General features: G+C 38.2%; 1 protein-coding gene across 1 annotated transcript in view; it reads left to right on the plus strand.

Moving 5' to 3' along the window:
- The window catches only part of RFX6 (regulatory factor X6), a 32,997-nt gene extending 23,039 nt beyond the window's left edge, over positions 1-9,958 (plus strand). Inside the window, exons 12-18 of the mRNA XM_031066721.1 lie at positions 667-811; positions 2,074-2,183; positions 5,131-5,386; positions 6,635-6,844; positions 7,366-7,875; positions 8,826-9,044; positions 9,792-9,958. Of these exons, the coding sequence (XP_030922581.1) occupies positions 667-811; positions 2,074-2,183; positions 5,131-5,386; positions 6,635-6,844; positions 7,366-7,875; positions 8,826-9,044; positions 9,792-9,958 (1,617 nt within the window). The remainder of the gene's footprint in view (positions 1-666; positions 812-2,073; positions 2,184-5,130; positions 5,387-6,634; positions 6,845-7,365; positions 7,876-8,825; positions 9,045-9,791) is intronic.
- The last annotated feature ends 5,447 nt before the right edge of the window (positions 9,959-15,405 follow it).

Genomic DNA, 15,405 nt, shown 5'->3' on the forward strand with positions numbered 1-15,405 from the left:
GTGATAAACTCAGCCATGACAATAAAATTAAACATAATAAGATTCTTCTCTGAGCAGTTTTTTGGGTGCTCTCCAGGTTTTGGCTGGGATAAAGTTAATTTTTCTCATCAGTATGGGTCGATATTTTGGATTTGCACTGGAAACTGTTGATAATTCAGGGCTATTTTAGTTTCTGCTGCACAGTGTTTACTCACAGCCAAGGTCTTTTCTGCTTCTTACACCACACTGCCAGCAAGTAAGTTGCAAGTAAGCAAGTTGGAAGTGCACAAAAATTTAGCAGGGGACATAGCTGGGACAGCTGTCCCCAGCTGATCACAGGGATATTCCTTACCACAAATCAACAATAAAACTGGGGGGAAGTTTGGTAGGGGACCACTGCTCAGGGACCTGACTGGGCATTGGTCATTGGGTGGTGAGAAATTGTTTTAATTGTTGTTTTTCAGTGTTTCTTTTAAACTTTTAAATTACTATGGTTGTTGTTATTTTTGTTATTTCTTTAAAAAAAATATCCAACTGTTTTTAACCTCACCAACAAGTTTTCTTCTACTGTTTTAATTCTCTCCCCCATCCCTTCGCAGGGTGTGGAGTGAGTGAGGGCCTGTGTGGTGCTTATCTGGGGCAGAACCACAACAGGGTCTCAGTATTTTAACTTGCTTTCTCTTGCAGATTGCTCGGCCAGCTCTTTTTGATCAGCACGTGGTGAATTCCATGGTGTCGGATATTGAAAAAGTCGATTTGAATAGTATTGGTTCTCAGGCCCTCCTTGCAGTTTCAGGGAGCACAGACTCTGATGGGGAAGTTTACAGTGAATGTAAGTGATATATTTTTACCATTTATCACCATCCATTGTGATATATTTTTTACTGTTAAAAGTACATTCTTTCATTCCATGCCACACCAGTCTACTTGGACTGACTGAGACAGGGCACTCATAGACTCTGCTTTCTCTAATCTAGTTCACCATAAACTTCAGTAGGTTAAAGAAACCAATTAGTTGCCCTGGCATGTCCTACAAGAACAGAAGCTTGTCCTGGAAAGTCATCCCAGCTAGATGACTAAATGGTTGCTAAAAAATTCATTTACATGTCAGTTGCAAATCTCTTTTGAAACTTGGCCCTATCCCATATGGGGATATTGAACAGATCAGTTCTTGAAAGGTTTGCCTGAAATTCCATTTCATTATGGCCTAATGTAATGGATATTTGAACTAGTTTACTTTTTTAAAATTAATAATTTTTTTCTGAAAATTGAGCTTTAAAAATATATGTAATTTTTTCTTTAGCGTAGCAGCTATTTTCATACGCAAAATAGAGAAGTATAAATTTTGAGGATAGTTAATTTTCATATACATTGTTGAAAAATAAATATAGTCATTTTCTCGGTCAAAAAGAGAACTTTGTCATAGGAGTCACATTGATCAGAGTTTCAAGAGCTGAAAGTTATAGCAGTGTGTTGTCCTGTAACTATTATTACTTTGATTATGAAAGTTTGTTCTCTTTAATGATTTACAATCCTATTCACATTTTTATTTGAGTTACCCCTTTCCTCCTTTTTTGTGTAGTTATTTTTTTATTTTATTCTCGGTCTTCTTTCACATTGGTTAAAAAAGAAAAGAAGAGAAATAGCTGGTCCTTCAGGCACTTTTTTGAAAATGGGAATTGAGGAAAATAACTTTATATCCTGTTGTGAGAAACTTGTAAAATATGAAGGAAAAGCAAGACACTGCAAATCTGCCATATTACAGAGAAAGCTTTATTAGCAAACATAGCACTAGAAAGGTTAGCAAGATTGAACCTACAAAGGAATGAAAAATACAATAATCTTCTTTTGCTTTTATTTTCCTATAAAACTTCATTGTTTTACAACCTGTATCACTGTAATGCTTAAGTAATTAAAATGCATGTGTATGAAGGATGTTTGTGTGCTTGCTTTGCTGGGGAATTACTTATTTCTTTACTGCTCTAATTCTTTGGTTTTCCTTTCCATGCTACAATATTGTCATATGGCTGGTGAGTGGCTTTTTCTCATGTTCAGAATAGAGTGCAATGATATGTTCTCCTTTTTACATGGTAGATGACTCTATTACAGTGTTCCAAGAACTGAAGGACCTCCTAAAGAAGAATGCCACTGTGGAATCATTTATTGAATGGTTGGATACTGTGGTTGAGCAAAGGGTTATCAAGGTACCTTTCAAATGTTCTGCCTGTCTCCAGACCAAATCCTACTCCCCTAAATCCTTATGCAGTCCCACTGATTTTCCACAAGGAATTTTCATCTCTGCTCCTATCTCCTTTACTTTGACAAGGAAGTTTGTAATTTGGTGTCAAAGGTTCCTGTGATACTAGTCCAAATTAATCATGTTGAGCAGTCTTACATGTGCGACAAACTAAGAGGTGTTGTAGCTAAGACACTAAAGTCAGCACTTTCACAAGCTGTACACGACAGAAACCCTCTGACCTTATGTGTTCCTGCAGAATTGCAGGGGGATTTCTCTGAGTAAGGTGAGCAAAAGTTGGTTCTCAGAGAAGCAATTCTCTCTTCCATGGCATTTAGGTGGTACTGTGTGTGGTATAAGTTACTGCAGCAGGTGGATTCAGAAGTAGCTAGCCTCCTGAAGGATTTCCATATTTCAGGATTGAAGATACAGTTTTGTAGCTTTGTAAGGTGCTTAACTCAGTAATTGATGGTTTTGATTCGATTCCCCTTCCCATCTCCAATTACCAAGATGCATTTTCATCACAAGTATTTTATATGCATGTAGTTATGTAGGGATTAATAAACTACCGCTCAGAACAAGAGAAAGGATTTTTTCTTATAGCTAAGTAAAATATATTTACCCAATTTGTGACTCTAATTACTGTAAACTAGTAGAATAGGGTGTTACATATTGTTGGCTAATAGCTGAACACTGGTCTTCTCATCTTCTCATTTCATTTTCAACTGAAAATGCAATATCTTATTCATCATTTTAGGTAGGATCTTGATATGAATGGGTGTAAAAGGATGAGATGATACAGTTAGCATCAAATGGCTGGCGGAAGAGAGACTGCCACTTACAGGAAAACCATAGGCATGCCCTTTTTCCTTTCTTTGCCTGTTTTCCCAAATTTCAGTGGAGGCAGTGATAATTTCTTTCTTTTTAAAGTACTCCGAGTTTCCTAAAAATTGCTGACACATGGGCAGCACAGTAAGTATCTTTGGCTTACTTAGGGCAGCAGAGCCAAAGTCCTCACACACACAGAAATCTCCCAAGGCAAAAAAATCCCATTGAAGCTGAGTAATCTCAATTAATTTTAGACTGGAATCTAAATTTCATTCCACAATTTAGAAGACAATTCCTGATAAGCAAATCGGGCAGAAAAGGTGAAGCAATTTTCCATTCAGCATCTACTACGTGACACCATGTTATTAAAGCTAATGGTTATGCTTCCTAGCATTGTTTTCATGTACTTAAGGGAAGAAGTACCAACAAGTTTTGATATGAAACTAGGTCAACTTGAGCAGAAGCTAATAATTTACAGAACGTGTAATCCTTCCACTGCTGTTTGCCTTCTGTTCATGCTAAAGTGTGGCTACTGTCAAACTCACACAACAGCTTCTTTCTGCCTGCTGTTTGAGAAAGTAACAGGGCATTCATGTTGCCACATGAACAAATCACTGCCAGAGCAAAGTGGCTGTGTGAAATGCAGTATTAAAAGCATCACTTTGATCATCATGATGGTAACATACCATTCTGTAAGAGAAATTCTGACCAGTATTACACAGATTAAATTGAAGACTAATTTCTATTCCCTTTTTTTATGGAATTACAGTGCCAGAGGGTACTGTAATTCCTTCCTTCCTTCCTTCCTTCCTTCCTTCCTTCCTTCCTTCCTTCCTTCCTTCCTTCCTTCCTTCCTTCCTTCCTTCCTTCCTTCCTTCCCCTCCCCTCTCCTTCCTTCCTTCCTTCCTTCCTTCCTTCCTTCCTTCCTTCCTTCCTTCCTTCCTTCCTTCCTTCCTTCCTTCCTTCCTTCCTTCCTTCCTTCCTTCCTTCCTTCCTTCCTTCCTTCCTTCCTTCCTTCCTTCCTTCCTTCCTTCCTTCCTTCCTTCCTTCCTTCCTTCCTTCCTTCCTTCCTTCCTTCCTTCCTTCCTTCCTTCCTTCCTTCCTTCCTTCCTTCCTTCCTTCCTTCCTTCCTTCCTTCCTTCCTTCCTTCCTTCCTTCCTTCCTTCCTTCCTTCCTTCCTTCCTTCCTTCCTTCCTTCCTTCCTTCCTTCCTTCCTTCCCTCCTTCCTTCCCTCCTTCCTTCCCTCCTAATACTGTTTGATGTATTTTTCAAACTAATATTTCACAGTAAATGCTAGCAATATTTTTTGCTGGTAACCTGTGTCATAGGGTTGTTTGTGAATAGTATTTTTCTTTTGACTTGCTGTTTTGATACTGCTTTGATATTTAAGTGCTAGGAGCTTTGTTTGTTTTAATATGGTAATGACTGCATATCTCAGTATAAGAGACAAAAGATTTAAATTATTGTTTTTACCTGTGGATCAGTTTGGTAAAAAAATACTGTTGTATATAAGTTCTTGTGCATGATATGTTTTAATAAAAGCAAAAGAAATTTAGCAGTCACCACACACATAATTCTGGAATTGCCAGATGATCGATTAATAGTTTGTGGCTTTTTAAAATTAAGGGTCACACATATATCTTTAGGAATGTTTACATTTTTGGGAACGCTCAGAAAGAACCTTATATAAAAGAGAAGATGGCAGAGCAAGTGAAGCAAAAAGTGAAGCAAAGTATGTAATGTCATATGTTTAGTCATAGGTACATTGTTATCTAAAATTCAGAGGATATTTGAAATGACTCGATGGACACATACATTTTTTTAATGTGATATATCCTTGAAATAAGGTCAAAGACTTTACCAGTTATTGTCTGGTTATTTAACACAAGGCAAACAGAAATAGAGCAGAGGCATTCTAGCAGACTTCAGCCTTATCTAACTCCACTGTGTGCTCTCTTCAAGTATAAAGCATGTCTCACTTTCATCAGTATTTTTCTTTGATGTAATTAGTGGTCAAATAGCCTACAGGACAGTAAACAATTGAGCTAGGTGGGCCAGTGCAAAGAGAGATTAGAGCTAGAAGTTAGGCACTATTCCTTGTTGGTCTTGCCAGGTCATTTAAAGTCCACAATTATTTGTTTGTTTCACTGGCTTCTTTTGGAGTGGTGAGAGATGGTCACAAAGATAACTCAGCTACTCTCTCTCTTTCTCCTCCAAAAGGTTCTTTTCATTTGATCCGCATGTTACTAGATGAGTACATCCTGCTTGCCATGGAGACACAGTTCAATAATGACAAAGAACAAGAACTCCAGAATCTACTGGACAAGTACATGAAGAATTTAGGTAACTAGAGCTTGCTTCTTTTGCATGTGCTCTGGTTTGTTTAGAAATTGATGTATTTGCTTAAGCAGAAGCAAGTTTACTGTGTTCTGCTGAAGGTGTGGTTATGTGCAACATTGTCAAATTCACCTGAAAAGTTTGTGATCATTCACTCAGCAATTCATTCCCACCTTCTTACTACAGTTCACTTAATAACATTTTGTTGGAATGTCAATACCAAGGATCACTGAAATTATCCTGGATGCAGCAAGGACTTGTAGGTACATCTGAAGGGCCATGAACTGAAGTGTGAAAAGAGGTATAATTAGCAGAAAGGGCAGGAATTCCTAATCCAGTTTTTCCCCAAAGCTTAAATATGTAATTACAACTTGAACCAGGAATCTATTAAATGTTACCAGAGTGCAAATATCCTTTCAACGTTGGAACACAAGTTTGGAGCCCTATTTACCATGTGGTTGAAGTATTACTATATGGAAGAGAAATGAAATTATTTGAAAACAGTATCCTTAACATTTTCTATCTACCAGGCTTCTTCAAAGTTAGACAGTTTGAAATTATATGTTCCAGGTCCTTTGCTATAAAAAGAATGAAGATTGATTTGAATCAAATTCTGGTCCAAGTTAATAATTAAAAATCCAGTGAAACTTCAGAAACTTGCAGAATTATTTTTTATTAGCATTAACACTGGCAGTCAATCCTTAACTTTTTGGTTGTTGTTACTCTAAATCTGCACTTTATACAGGAAACATGCATAGGATTTGTCTGACAGCAAGTGCTGCACTTCTTTCAATTCAGCCTCCCAAAGAAAAACTTGGCCTGTGTGACAGTTGCCTTATCCTTGTATGTTTAGGTGAAGTACTTGAAACCATAAAGTAAAATCATGGTTTCCTCCGAAGAACAGCAAAACTGACTTTATCAATAGTCTGCAAAAAGCTGAAGAACTCTTGAGTATAACAATTGCTTTTCTCTAGATATCAATATGAAAAGAGAGTTCAGGCATTCTAAAGTTGCTATTGTTAATTCTTTAGGATGAAATGTCAATCCTGATTCACTCTTAATGCACTTTACTTGACTTCATTGTTGACATTTACTTCAAGGGAATAAATCTGATTCATACTTTCAATATGATGGCTTCAGTAAGGAGCTGAAACTGTGTGATGTAGATCTGTGGTCAGTGAAAATGATACAAACAGAACTTGTGTGCAGTGAGGATACTTAACAGCCAACAAGGGTTTTCATTTACCCTTCCAGATGCAAGCAAAGCCACCTTCACTGCATCCCCAAGCTCTTGCTTCCTAGCAAATCGCAACAAAGCCGCTCCTCTGCCCAGTGACACTTCAGTCAAAAACGAGTGCCTAGGAGAGCAAACCTACGTGTCCTTGTCAGCTGGCCAGCCCAGCAGTGCACCTTCTGGTCTCAACCCTTTCAGCACAGGAGATGGGGAGAGTATGCAGCTGACAGGTGTGTATCAACTCTTCCAGCTTCTCCTTCCCTTATTTGCTTGCTAGTCTTTCAGTTCGTGGTAGCATGTTGCTGTAGGAGGAACAGTGACCACATGCATTTTTGAAGACCTCCAGTAAACAACATTTCATGAGCTCACCTTCTGTGGTCATTTACAGAAGTCAGCAATTGTAATTACCCTGCCAGTAATAGTTCCTCTTGGAAAAATGGTAAAACTATCTTAGAACTCTTGGCTTGGTGAGGTTCTTATGAGTAGAGAATGAAAAGTAAATGTGGAGCACATAAGGAGTGTAACTGTTCGGAATTCCCACTGAATGTGGCACCTGGAAGCTGGAGAATGAAAGGGAGAAGTTTTATACCCTGAAGCCATGAAATAAAAGCTGTGAATTATATGGGTGGGGGGCAGTGCATATCTTCTGTAAAGGTTTCAAATGGTAATCTGCACGTCATAAGAGGGTTTGTGTCTTAACAGCAGTACTGAGGTATGGACGCTAATCACAGTTAATGTTTATTTATTCCAGATCAAATGGAGCTGTCTCAAAGCACTGGTCACCTCATGACTCCACCCATTTCACCAGCCATGGCCAGCCGAGGAAGTGTTATCAACCAGGGGCCAATGGCTGTGAGGCCTCCCAGCGTAGGTCCCATGCTATCGACACATTCACAGTGCTCTTCCTACTCAGAACCCCTTTATCAGACTCTGTCACAGACCAATCAGAATTACTATGGAAACAATTCCAATTACCAGGCTATGTTCAGGACACAGGCCCATTCCACTTCAGGAGTTTACGACCACAGAGCAGAGCCCAGCCGATTCAATGCCTTGAGTGAGCAGCAGTTCTCCAGAGACTACTTCAGCAACAGTTGTGCTGTGTCTCCCTACAATGCCAGATCCCCTTCCAGCTATGGTCCCTCCAACATGCCTCAGGACACACACAATATGCAGTTTCTGAACAGCGGGAGTTTCAATTTCTTGAACAACTCAGTGTCTACATGTCCAGGAGCAGCTTATCCTGCTAATGCTTCCAACGGTATTAATACATATTTTCTTTTTCCTTTTGTTTCTCTTTCATTGCTGGAGTAAAACACTTTTTCTCTGCCTTTTTTTCTGTGGAAGATGTTTTTCAGCTTTTATTTATACATTCCTGTTTTCCACTTACCTGATAACACACAGAGATTGTAAAGCATCTTAATAAGCTACTTAAGGGTTTATTTTCCTCTGGTGAATCCTCAGTTGACCTCAAATGCATCTGCTGCCCTATGTAATCTTCCTTTGGTATCATCACCAAATCTTGCACAAAGGAAGCAAAACCAGGATGATCTTATGGTTTAACAGTCTCTTGAAAAGCCCCCAAAATATTTGCTGTGAAACATAGCAGACACAAGATAGCTTATCTCAGGGATCAGCATAATGGATCATTTGAGTTGCAGGGTGGAAAGAAGTATAAAAATGTGCACTAGCAATAGTTTGGGACTTTGTCCCTCTCATTTCTCATCCTTCACATGTAAAATTACTCCTTCAGAGGTATAGTCAGCAAAACACCTCCCTCTTCTGGAGGAAAGGCACAGTGGAAATGTTACTTTTATATGGTTTTGTCTATGCAATGAGTGCATATTACCCTGCAGATTTTCTTTCCGTGTATGCTTTCCTTCAGTAAACTTCAGAAGGAAGCACTGAACTGTGCTTAGGACTCCCCGTGGTGTCTCTTAAGGCCAGTGATTGCAGGCTATGTTTGATTCTAAACTTAGAAGGAAGAAACCGAAGGCATGATTGAACCCTTACCATATTATGGTTTCCTTGTTACCACCTCTCTTTTAGGTCAGTCTTTACATATGCTGCTTATTTTTTTGTGTGTGTATATAAATAATCTTATTGTGAAGAGCTTCATCCAGTAACAAGTACTGTTTTTCCAAGGTTATCACAGGCTCATACACTACCCAGTAGTTTCATTCATCTTCTTTTTTTTAAATCTTCAATTAGGATATTATGGAAACAATATAAATTATTCAGAATCTCACAGACTTGGAACAATGGTGGACCAACACGTTTCTGTAATCAGCAGTGTCAGCAGCATTCGGCCACTGCCATCCTACAGTGATGTACATGATCCACTGAATATCTTGGATGACAGCAGAAGAAAACAAACAGGCTCCTACTACTCAGAGTCCTCACCTCCTATTGTCTGCCGGACCCCTATGTGTAAGTACAGCCAACAACTGAGGAGCAGCTGTGAATTTTTAGTATCCTATCAAATGCTGAGTGTTTAATTGTAGCTCACATACACAATATATGAAATGCAACATAGAGATAAAGCAGCCTGGTACTTAGGATGTGTTTTCCTTAAAACTGAGTTTAATAAATTTGCTTCCATAAGGAGGTCTATAATCCATTGTCCAGGAGCAGTGGAATGATTGGCCTGAGTTGCATAAAAATGTGTATTAGGAAGCACTTTCTAATGATTAAGTAAACTAATAATAGATTGGGCTTTTCTAGGGTCTCTTGGAGATCCTCACTGTCAAACAGATCAAAAGAATCCTGGGTCAGGGGTGTCTCAGTATATACTTCCTGTGCTCTGGTCCTCCATTCTATGCTTCAACAACTGTGTAATAGGCAAAGTTCCCACTGACAGTGAATTTTAGGCAGAAATACCCAATCCCAAAGGGTTTATTTTGGTATATGCCTTAAACAAATAGCAGCCGAGTTTGGTCTCACATTCCAAAAAGGTTTGCATGGAAGACATGAACTAGGGCACTTTATTTCTACACAAGATTACTTCTTCCTACTGCTTGCTTACCTGTTAATCCTGCACAGACAATCAGACATTTCTGTCCTTCAGATGATGTGCCTGGTAGATAGGAGTTTCCATCAAATGAAATTGGATTGTGATTTCTGTTAAATGCAATAAATTGTAAACTTGCAGTGATGGCAACCTTTTTTTCCCCACAGCTTCAAACTTGCAAACCACATCTTCTTCACAGTGTATGTATGGAACATCTGGTCAGTTCCCTTCCCAGGAAAATCTGGAGGTCCATGCCCCACCAAACAGAGATATGGTGCCATCTTTACCACCAATCAACACTGTCTTCATGGGAGCAGCTGCTGGAGGAACCTAACCGAGAGAGACATGTCTGAGCCCTAAGCTTACTTTCCAATCCCAGACATTAAGGCTATGATGGTAATCCCCTCCCAAGTTGGTGGAAGATAAAAGTAATACATATAGTGTTAAAGAAGCCATTTTAGCAATGTTATCAGCCCTCCACACACAGAAAATAGCTATATTTAGATTGGGTCCTGCTTATGAATCTCTCAGGATTGTTCTCACCATTATAGCTTTTCAGTCAGAAATTCAGGGTAAGCAGAAAGAGACAGCGATTCTTGCACGCAAGAATAAGTTGTAAAGAAATTATTACATCTATTCCTAATTTATTAAAAATGCTATTTTAGTCTTTAACTTTTATCTTTTTTTATATATATAAAGTTTATTTAATGCCTGTGTTGCTCATTATTTATTAGGACCACAGAGTAACTGTTTACTTTCTCATATTTGACAGATTGTCAAATGTATGTATCCTACCTCCTATGGAAATGTTTACAAGGTCAGTTTTTACTGTTTTAAACGAAACTAAGCCAAACTCTAAAGTTTTTTACTGTTGTGCTCTGGAAAGTCAATTTCAAATGTTTAGTGCCTACCTGTGTAAGTGAAAGTCCTCAGGAAATAAATAAAGCATATTATGGAGATTTTATTTCTTTTCCTCTTAAAATAAAACCAACAAAACATGCAAATATCATAAGCTAAGTAACTGCAGTAGCCTGCTACTGTAGCTGGATAACTGAAGGAAATAAAACTATGCCACTAAATGTCATGCAATTTCAGAATTACCTCTTACGAGCCCAAAGTTTTTTTCTGATGGAAATCCATAAAAATAGGTTCATCAGCTTTTGCTGATTTAGGGAAACTGTGTAAACTGAGACTGACAGTAATAAAGATTATTAAAAAATTTTGCAACCCTTCAATAGCTATTTTAATTTTAAAAAGTGTTTTACAGATGCCATGATAATCTGTGCACAAACACACATTTGTTTATGTTTCTGGAGAAGCCAGGAATACTCACTAGTGGTGTTAGAGACGACAGAGAAGAGAACACACAAAACAAACTTCTTGCTATGCATTCATGAAATAGCAGGTGTTATTTTATACTCAGATTATCCCAACACCAGATTCAGGTTTGGATTTAAATCCACTCCCATTCAGTCCATTAAATATATGCTGAGCATTGTGGAATTGAAGAAAAGGGCATTTCTGGTGGAGGAAAATGGATGATACCAGGATGCAGCTTTTCTTTCTAATTCTGTAAATCTTCCTTCTGTATCTCTCTATCATGAGAAATCTGCAGAAAAGCAATCAAAAACATTGACTGGATTAGGTTGTGAATAATTCTGGATATGAAACACTTTATGTAGAAAAAAGACACCATAGTTCAGTAATTGAGAAGCAGAAGACTTCAGCTCAATTGCTTCCTAATTCAGGATGAAGACTTAGCCTGTGACCAAAAGTACCATAATGGTGCAAGAAAGCTTTGCTTTCTATACAAATTCACGATGACATGTAATGGTAACACAGATTGTTCAGTATTTACTGGACAAAGCTTTGTAGCAAATGAAGTAAGTACTGCAAAAGAGTTCTTTCTTCATGACTGTTCAGGATGTATTTTGTAGTAAAATTAGTCCTATAAAAGTCAAGTTCCCTCCCTATATATGCAGGTCACCTCCACAGTCAGTGACAGGAGAGGAGATACCTCCCGTTCCAAGGAGTTAAGATGGGGAGTACAAAGGTAAGGGATATGCCACTAGGGATACGTCACTATCCTGAGATCCTTGGCTCCCTCAGCTAACAAATGACATGGCACAAATAATTAATTTAAGGTCAAAACTTCCAGGTTGTTGAATATGTGTGAGGGGAATATGTAGAATTTAGAGAAAGTAGGCAATGACTAGCAGACAGGGTCTTAGTCCATTAGGCTCTACATAAAAAGAACTCTGTGTACATAATTTCTCAAATGGGGTATGGGATTTATATGCACCATTTCCAGTAATTTTTTTCTTGTTGTTATGTGAACCATGCACTGGGGTTTGTTGGATTTTTTTGGGCTCCCCCCCCCCTGCCCCCACAATAAATTACTGCGTCTGTACGTCATCTGAGATAAGATATGATCGCGTGTCATTAAATGCGCAGATTCTCCTGAAGTCTGCAGAACACAAAGTTGCATAAAGGAACACACTGTTGGAAATTGCAGTTCATTGTCAAGAGCAAAGAGCTATAAAAATATTGTAATATTCAAATAGCCAGTTGAGAGAATTCTCTCATAGGGCTGCAGAACAAAACAAACCCATCATAATTGTAACTAGCAAAACCAAATGAGAAATTTCCATTTTATGACCCATTAGTGCAATCAAATAAATGGTTTGATGAATTCAGTACATTTCGTCTATTTAAAATGAAATAACTCATAGCTTTTGTGAATAGCCCATGGGAAGATTTTTATCTTTTGTGTTGTAACAGCATTACAGTAAATTATATCAAGAATTAATGGAGTCGCTGTTTGGTGGTTTTGTATTAGTAAGTTCAGTTGCATTTCTGTGGATGCATAAATACATTGGTTTTAATATATATATGCCTGGAAATCTCTGTTAAAGATTGTACTTATTGAGTACAATCAGTGTCAAATGAATCTTGCCTAAAGGAAAAAACAAAGCCTTTTTTTTTTTTTTTTTGAGAAAGAAACATGAAAAATTAAATCCTTTTGATCTATTTGTCGGTATCAATTACTCTGAACTAGTGCTAGGAAAGGCAAAAGAGGTGGGTGAGCAAGTCAATTTTGCTTCCACTTCTAAAGTAAAAGTGTTTCTAATACAAATTATATCAACCAAGATGAAGCAATATTGGAGGTGAACCAATTGTCTTGTGCCATGAGCCCATGCCCTCGCTGTGCAGAATTTATGCTGGAAGAGGAGCGCAGTTCTTTGACCCTGAAGGTAATTAAGACCATGGGAATATTGCTCCAAACTCAAAATTAGAGAGAAAGTTGGCTTTTACCTTTAAATGTGCAGTGAAAGCACAGTGAAATAACTTGCAAAAGGTGAACCTATGTATTGTTCTGTCATACCACACACCAAATCACTGGTCAGATCAGCATCCTGTCTCTATCTTGTATGTGAGCGATTGTTGGTCACTGAGAGGAGGGGAGTCTTTGGTGCAGAGCCATTTAGCAAAACCTCATGCTTGCTGCAGACTATTAGAAGGGGTAGGAACAGATGTTTTGTATGATGCTGCATAGTATTTTTTCCCTCAGTATGGGGTTAGGACTGAGTAACCTTTAGGCTTATAGAGCAATAAACAGTGGTACAAACAAATCTCCACTCTTAGAGCACTTGGAGAAAACCTGTGGAGATGTTATCAGTCTTAGAAAAGCAGATATTTGACATTAAAGAAAAAATACAGGTTATTAATGCCATACCTGTAGACAGTACATACTGTACTGCTACAGGCTGGGCATCCCATACCACCAACATTACTATGCTAAAAGTAAAACTGGCCATCAAGCAAAACTTAAAAGGGTTGAGGCTGCATGCTAGTGATTAGATCAGCATAGTTCAGGAGGCTGAACCTGCTTTTAAAAACTGAGGATAGATTGGAATTTTTTTCAGTTCAATGTGCTCCAGGTTATAAGTAACAGGCTTTTGTATGAATAGTTTTGGGCTATGGTTTAACTGAAATCACTAGCCTAACTTTAAAGTTTGGATTAAATTCTGTATTAGCCAAGGGATGTAGTCCGGGCAAGGATGGGCTGGTTGATATGGGCCTTAGGACTGTTGCAAATAAGGGCTGGTAAAGCCTTGGTAAATTGCCTGTCTGAAACAGCTTGTAGGTTTAGTTTTTATTATAAACTCTGTTTGTAGGATTTGGGAATAGCTATGACTGGGTTTATGGATTTGGATTCAGGCTACCATGTTGGATGAGCCGGCATAATGTCTGAGCTTGGCTTGTGTCTTGCCATAAAGGTTTGCATGGTGTGTTTAACTTAATATAGTTAATTCTTGAACATCTGATGCTTTCTTCCTAGTGATGTACTCAGGACAGAGCTTAAATCTGATTTATCTTTGGCATAAGGGTTAACTTCAGAGGGTCAACATGAAGCTGAGACCACAAAATATTGTTGGATTTAAAAGTGTCCATCAAGCTTGACTTAATGCTGCTGCTTAGAGGGACCCACAAGCTATGCTTAGTTCTAGAAAAAAACAGAATGTAGATACAACAATATAGATTACTATTGTACTCAGAACTTTCATTATGATTGACTTAGAACAGGCAAAAGTGAGGTGTTTCTGCGTGTTTCTGCATTTTTAGCAGGGGCTGTTGAGCTTAAACAAAGCTTACTGTCAGACCAGATATCTAGTAATAATTTCTTCAAGGTCTCGCCTTAAGACTATAGACTTAGAACTGATTTGAAATTTACATTTGAAAATGAAAGAAGATTAGCCATTTAGAATAAAGCCAGATCTAGAAAAAACAAGTGAGACTAATTTGGAGTTTTAGGTGATGGAGATCACATTATCAATCATGCTTCTGAGGCTGGCATTGTGCAATCTGAAGTTATGGTTGGGGTTCAGGCCAACATGAAGCAATGAATCTGAACTAATTATGGATTTAAGACCTTCAAGGGTTGATGGTTATTATTGACATTAATAAGAGTCATTAGTTCTAGACAAGAGTGGAAGTAAAATCTAGGACTAGTCAGTAATTGTGTAATGCAGGATCAATGCATGTCTAAGTAGTCATTAGCTGAATGAAACTTCTTTGATGGAAAGGAAATGCATCTTCCACAGCCTAAGACAAGAATGATATCTTTAATGGAAGAACTGTAGGACCTGTAGCCTCAAGAGAGATTCTGCACCATTACTTATGGTTAGACCTCAAGTAACCAACACTACTGAAATGGTGAAAGGTCAGCAAAACAGGAGATCTTACTGCAAACTATGCTGATTCCATGGTCACCAGACATTTGCAGCAGCTACAACTCGACAGAATCTCCTCTTGCAAGGACCTGAGGGCTTACGCCAATGAAGGCATAAGCAGGCAAAACAGGAGGAAAGCAGGGCTGGGGTCTGAAATATCATGCCCATTGCAAAATGAGAGTGACATCAAATACCATTTCTCTACCTTTGGATTCTTTGCTATTTGCACAGTTTTTTTTCCATTTAACAATGTCTGCATGTTACAATGCTGCACGGAGCAGTGGTTACACAACTGGGAACACGTAAAAGATTATATTAGCAGCTGAACTAGGAAAATCTACTTCCCTTCCTTTTGACTTAGTTGATTATTATCCCTGATCAAATAAAGGACCACATGTTCCTACTGCCCTTATGCCCTGGTTGCTGCAGTAAAAAGAGATATACAGTAAAATTTAGAGTACTATATGCCTTTTTGATTTCTGTCAAGTTTTCCCATACAATTCAGTTTTGTACAGACTTCATAGTTTAGTCACCTGTTTTGCATCAA

Source organism: Geospiza fortis, unplaced genomic scaffold, assembly GCF_000277835.1.
Source record: "Geospiza fortis unplaced genomic scaffold, GeoFor_1.0 scaffold98, whole genome shotgun sequence".
Classification (NCBI taxonomy): domain Eukaryota; kingdom Metazoa; phylum Chordata; class Aves; order Passeriformes; family Thraupidae; genus Geospiza; species Geospiza fortis.